The sequence below is a fragment of the Rhinatrema bivittatum genome, chromosome 4 (assembly GCF_901001135.1).
Source record: "Rhinatrema bivittatum chromosome 4, aRhiBiv1.1, whole genome shotgun sequence".
Taxonomy (NCBI): Eukaryota; Metazoa; Chordata; class Amphibia; order Gymnophiona; family Rhinatrematidae; genus Rhinatrema; species Rhinatrema bivittatum.
In genome coordinates, this window is record NC_042618.1 from 212,822,002 (window position 1) to 212,828,742 (window position 6,741).

General features: G+C 41.9%; 1 protein-coding gene across 1 annotated transcript; it reads right to left on the reverse strand.

Annotated features, from left to right (window-relative positions):
• Positions 1-268: 268 nt before the first annotated feature.
• Positions 269-5,988, reverse strand: LOC115089380 (toll-like receptor 7). The gene has a single exon (XM_029597471.1). The coding sequence runs from the start codon at positions 5,986-5,988 to the stop codon at positions 2,884-2,886; it is 3,105 nt and encodes a 1,034-aa protein (XP_029453331.1). The 3' UTR covers positions 269-2,883.
• Positions 5,989-6,741: the final 753 nt, after the last annotated feature.

A 6,741-nucleotide genomic window follows, 5' to 3' on the forward strand; every position in this document is an offset into this window, starting at 1 on the left:
GGCTGCCGGTAAGTATGGGTAGGCTGGCCTTCAATCGCGTCTCTTTCCGGTCGGGGCAGCGGCAGGACGGAGCGGCAGGCCGCGTGGTCGGCCTCGGACCCAGCGGGGGGAAGGGAGAATTTGAATGGCCTTACCCCGATGGGTCTACGGCGCCGATCGCGCAGGCCCTCCCTCGCTCCGGATGCCGTGCAGAAGAGATGGTCTTCGCTGGTGCTGCTTGCTGCGCCGAAAGAGGGAGATTGCCGGAGCTGCTGGAAGTTTAAAGGGCCTCTGTGCCCTTTCCTATTGGCTGCCGGTAAGTATGGGTAGGCTGGCCTTCAATCGCGTCTCTTTCCGGTCGGGGCAGCGGCAGGACGGAGCGGCAGGCCGCGTGGTCGGCCTCGGACCCAGCGGGGGGAAGGGAGAATTTGAATGGCCTTACCCCGATGGGTCTACGGCGCCGATCGCGCAGGCCCTCCCTCGCTCCGGATGCCGTGCAGAAGAGATGGTCTTCGCTGGTGCTGCTTGCTGCGCCGAAAGAGGGAGATCGCCGGAGCTGCTGGAAGTTTAAAGGGCCTCTGTGCCCTTTCCTATTGGCTGCCGGTAAGTATGGGTAGGCTGGCCTACCCATACTTACTTTAGCTTGATGCTTATCCATAAGCTGTTAAAACATGATACCGGTGGTTGCCTATTTACAGCAATTCATGCGGATTCCATGTGCTTAAAGTCCATATATATTGCTGAAGGTAGCATTTCTAAAACAACATTGTTTGGGCAGATTTTTAAAAAAATGCCAGTGGTTGCTTGTTGGCAATTGTTCATGCGGATGCCTTGTATTTGACATCCGTGTAGTGTACTGGAAATAACAACTGTAAGTACTGTGAGCCAAAAGTACTGTAACCACCGCTTGCCAATCCTCCTTCCTTCTTCCTTCCTCTTGTGAATAAATTGGTGTTTCTGCCTGTTTCTACAAAAATGAAAAATCTCCAAAAACAACCTAAGGGGATTGAACATTTGACTGTTTCTAGAGAACTCTTCTTTAGAAGTATATGATCGTGCAATTCTCCTAATCACTTTTTCAATGGAAAGAGATCTCAGTGAAGTTATGCGGAGATACTTTAAAAATATCTCAGCTAGCTTCTATGCACAAGAAATTCGGTTAGATCCTGATTTTACACGAATAACTTAGGAGAGAAGGCATGAGTTTCTCGTGTCGAAACCCCAGATAATATCCTTAGGATTCTCCTTTTGATTAAGGTATCTGTGCAAATGTCAGATTCGTTCACAAACTGAGTCATATATTTTCTTTTCTCCTGAACAAATAAAATCATTCGTTAGTGCAAGGAATATAGCAACCCTAACTCAACTTAACATCTAGGTCGTAGATCCTTAAAAAATTTAAAGAGAAGCAGAATTCACGTTAAGTGCCTGTTTTCTTAAAATGTTGTTGATATAATCTCCCTATGTTCTTTTCCCCCCACTCAAGAATACCTAAATTGATGAAAAGGTACATTATAAAGTTAATGGGATTATGTTGTATGTATTATAAGATAAAAAGAATTGTATGTACACTTTCAATATCTATCTGGAAGTAAGTGTTTGTTCTTGCTTATATATATTGAAAATTCAAAAATTCAAAATTTAAAAAAAAAATATTTTTTTTTCTTTTTGATTTTAGGCATTCTTTCCCAGCAAGTCCAACTTCCAGCAGCAGATGAAGATTCTGCATTCAGAACTCCCCACTGATTTTCACCTGCTTTGGTTAGTTATAATAAATGCTCAGGGAAAATAAAATAACTGAAAATGAAGATCCCTACTTATGCAGCTAAAATTAGCTGGATAAATTTATCTGCTCTACTTTTTTTTTTTTTTTTTTAATATTGGCCTCACTGTGTCTACTTTCACAATGTCACTATATTTAGCCAATTTATGCCATTCTTGGCATCATATTTGGTTCAGTGAGGGAGAAAAATATACATATATTATTTACATTTTCAATTCTATATGCATTTTTTCTTCCCTGAAAGCCCAGTCACACAAATAACAGTTGCAGAGAACATGGGTACCTTGTACCAGTATAGGCTTAGATGATTTACCTGGGTAGTTTCTGTTTACAAATCCACCTAAATGTAAATTTCTGCTAAATGATTTATTTAAATTCACCCCCTATGTGCATGAGTAAGTGGAGTGGACCCTTGCTGCTGTGGTGAGGTTGGGCCAATGGGGGTGAACCCCACAGGCCCTCAGCTGGCGGGGATTCTCTGTGGGAGACCAGCCAAAGGACTTCACCTTTACCAGCCCCTTTTCTCACAGGATTCCAGGGCCGGCAGGACATAGGCGAGAATCTTTCAGAGGACAGGGTAGGTGGTAGTCCAGGGCCAGGCAAGGGACAGAGGCAGGCGTCAAACAACAAGGTCGATGTCCAGGCGAGGGGGGTCAATGGTAGGCGGCAATTTGGAATAGTCAGTGTCCAGGCAAGAGGTCATTTCCAATAGTGAATCCAAAGAGCAGACAATGACAAGGCAGGGCAGGCTGGAAGACCAAGGCGAGGCTGGAAGGAAAGAACCATGCTCTTTGCTAGCTAGGAAGACCTGTTGCTGAGGCAAGGTAGGGACGTCAGGCAAGCCCTTATATAGGCCCAAGACGTGTGATGTCATCAAAGGGCATTGTGGCCTTTTCCCACCAAGGGCCCTTTAAATGATGTGACGTCGGGCACAAGACACCTGTGGAGGGAGTCAGGAGGCAGCAGCTCTGGTGGTGTCTGGCTGCTTGGAAGAGGCCGATGGCATTCTACCACGAAGTTAGGGCCCTGCGGCATCTGGTGTAAGCGCGGACAGTCACGTGTTTGTTCCGCGGTGGCTAAACGTAACAGTATGAGCCCTGTTCCCATGGAATGAATCGTCACTAATTGTCAATGCACTTTCTGAGACGAGAGTTATAATACTGCTGACTATTTTGAACCAGCAAGGTGTGCATGCTGTACCAGAAGAACGGATGAGCTTTAGGGTTGCTGGTCCAGTAAAGAACTGATCTCTGGCACAGTCTCTTCCGTGACAGAATGTACTGGGACATTTTCATCCCTTTATCCAGGATAACCAGAAGAACCACATCTACCTTCTCATCCAGGAGTCTCTGCTGAGTCAAGAAGAACACTTGCCTCAGAAGGCCACAAGCAAATCCATCCCTGGTAAGGATAAAGATGGTCTTTTTGCTCTTGTATATTGCTTCATAAAGGTTTTCAATTTTTGATTTTCCAGCTATCCAATCCCTTTCTTCTAAACAGAGTTTAAAATGTCTCCTTCCTCTTTCTTCCAGATGGACCACAAGCTCATTATAAACCCAGTCACTGACAGCACTGTCTTGCGTATCAAAGGCAATGAAAGCATCATACTCATCATTGTCCAAAGTTGGGAGTTTAGAATAGCCTTTTATTATTACCGCCTGTAAGAAATGACTGGTGTACCAGATGTCCCAACCAAACAACTTCTTCAAGATAGGAAGAAGTGTGCCAAAGGTCACCATGAGTGCTGTGCAAATGAAAGCCAAGTGACCATAAATGTCCTGGCAAGAATGAAAGTCTGTGGAGAGAAGAAGCTGTCCATGTTTGGATTCTGGCACATTACATATCATGTTAGTAGAAAGGTGGTTTACATAGATGGAGGTGGACTTTAAAAAATGTAAGAACCAGGATGCATCACAGGTACATTGTAATGGATTACCACTCACATCTAGCATTTCTAGGCTCCTTAGAAGCACCTTAGAAAAACTGTTTTCATCTATCAATTGTATATGATTGTGGCTTAAAATCAGACGTTTCAGGCTGCTGGAATTGGAAAAAAAGGCTTGGTTTAAAGAACTGATTTTATTGTATCCCAAATTGAGAAATGTGAAATTTCTACCGAAGGAGACTGATACTTTAGGTAAATGTTGTAAGACATTCCAACTTAGGTCAAGCACTTGAAGACTATTTAAATTATCCAGTTTCTCCCAGTGGAATAAATGTAATTGGTTGTTGTTAATATACAGCTTTTTCAAACCCTTGGGTAAAGTATCAAAGACAGTGACTGGTATGAAATTGATTTGATTGTAGGAAATGTCCAAGAATGTTACCTGAGGAAGGTTTTTGAAAATGTTCAAATAGGTGTCCCTTCCACTCTGCCACAAAATGTCCAGCCTGTTACACCTGAATATTAAGGACTCAAGTGAAGAGCTCCTTAGCTCTTTTGATATTCTCTCACCTATATTGTTATAAGACAGGCTCAGTATTTTCAGGGAGGACAAATTTTTAAGGAACTCAAAACTATGTCCGATGCTCTTCATTATAAACTGGTATTCATTATTATTTAAGTATAACACCTCTAATTTAGGGATTTCACTGAAAGCTTTAATATAGTACAGATCAAATCTATTGTAGGACAGATCCAAGAGTCTCAGTGACTTCAAGTGTGAAAACTGACTTCCATTCAAATGCTGACTGATGTAATTATAGCTTATATTTAAGCATTCAATTTCCCCTAACCCTTGGAAGTCTTTTGGTTCAATGCTCTGAATGCTATTGAATGACAAATCCAGACTCTTTTCATAATTTCTGCAAGAAGGAAAGTTGAAATCAATATTATCGCCAACATAATTATTACGATTTCCCCCATTCTCCCTGTGCTTGGGATACATATCCAAAGTTGGATATTTATAAAAACTCTGTGTGAAAATTCTTGTGTTTTCATGGGATCTCCTACAGGGCTGGGGGAATGTTAAGCTGTTTTCGGACAAGTCAAGGTACTTGAGTCTTTGACAGCTGGAAAAGGTGGTCAGGTTCACTTCTTCAATAAAATTTGTCCTAAAGGTTATCATTTCCAAGTTGGGAAGACTTAGAAGAGGCTTAATTCCCTTTTCATCCAGATTTTTAAAAAAGTATCCATTAATGAAAATTCTTTTCAGAGACTGCATTTTGGCTACATCTGGTGAAAGGGTCAGCCTATCAGTGGTAATGAAAGGATTGTAATTAAACTGCAGATTAAGATTCTCCACTTTGGTGAGTTTGGAGAAAAATGTCCCATTCTCAATGACAGAGGACAGAAAGTTGTCTGACAAATCCAGATATCTTAAACTCACTAAGCTATTGAAGAAACTGTCATTCAGATTGTTTATGGAATTGCCTCGAAGGCTCAAGTTTATGAGGTTCTTGAGATGATGAAAAGCATCTGGGCTGAATTGTAATGCGGTGTTGTTTTGGCAGGGAAAGCAGGGCTGGGCAGCATGGTCACACCGCTGGCAATTCCATTGTAGGTCCAGAAACTTCAGACTCGTGAGGTTAGAGAAGTCCCTGCTCCTTATCTCTGAGATCTTGTTTTCTGACAGGTCCAACGCCAACAGAGATGATGGAAGGCAACAAGGTACTGCAGTGAGGTTGTTGAATTTTAATGAGAGGAGGTTCAGGGACTTTGTGTCTTTGAAAACATCCCCCATGAGTTTGAGTGAAGAGTTACATGGGTTGCGATAATAACAGTTCATACCTAGATATAGACTCTTTAGCACAAAAAGCTTTGACAGATTCTGATGTCCCAACACAAGAATATTATTCAGCTCCAAATTGAGTTCCTGCAGACTAGAGGGCAGTAGTGGGATAGTTGTCAAGCTATTGGCTGCCAGGTTCAGATTCTGTAAATGCTGGAGTTTAACAAAAGCACCTTGGTCGATTGTTAACTTGCAGGGCTTTTTATCTGTCCGCAGTTTGCCAGGTTCACAGTTCCAGCTTAAGTTCAGAAGATGTAGGTTTAGGACCCCAGAAAAAGAGTCATTGGCTATATTTACTAGACTATTCTTGGCTAAGTCCAGTTGTTGCACAGAAGCGAACTGTATGACAGGGACAGAAGTTAAGTTACGCTGGCTACAGTCCACCTTGGTGGAATTGTGGGTGTCATCACAAGGCATGAAGCGAGGAAAGAGGGCCACAGCCACCGGCAGACTGCTGAGTACCAGAAACACCAGCCCCAGAAGTGTAGTACACATTAGGAAAATCTGAAAGCATAAGGAGAGCATATTAGACACTGATAAAAAAAAAAATAACTATGTTCAATTACATGACTGGGTAACAAAAACAAGGACCAATGAAGAAGCTGTTATCTTCTAAACATTATCAGCTTCCCAACCTGTATATTCTGATAAATATCTGCTGTGACAGCAGTATGAAGGCATAAGAAATAACAAATGCAAATGAGGGGGTATTTTTATAACAGGCTGCATAAATTTGTGGGCTGATATGCGCCCAAATTACATCAATTTTTAAAGTGACTTTATGCATGTAAATCTGCTTTAAACATTATCCCAGCAAATACATGCACATGATTACACTTGCTATTTGGCATGCATAGTTTTGCCAAAAGAATTTAAGTACATACTTTTTGTAATCAAAAAGAATGTGTGTAAATCCCAATCCTGCCCAGATCCTACCCCATGGAATGCGTCTCCCTTATGTGCATAAAAGTACACGTATACAGTGTGCATGTGAATAATTTGATTATTGGTTGTTAAATTTTCAAAAAGCCATTTCTGTAAGTAAGCACTACATTTGCAGAATCTCTTTGCAAATGACCATGCTGAATTTTCAAAGGGTTCTAAGTGGGTCATTTCAGTTGGACTTAAAACTGTCTTCCAAAGAGTGGTTAAATATAGCTGCCTTGTTCCACTAGGCAGCTCTAGTTAGGTACTGAAAAAAGGGCGATGTTAGAGATGGGGTTATGTTGCAGAAGACAACTTTGAGCA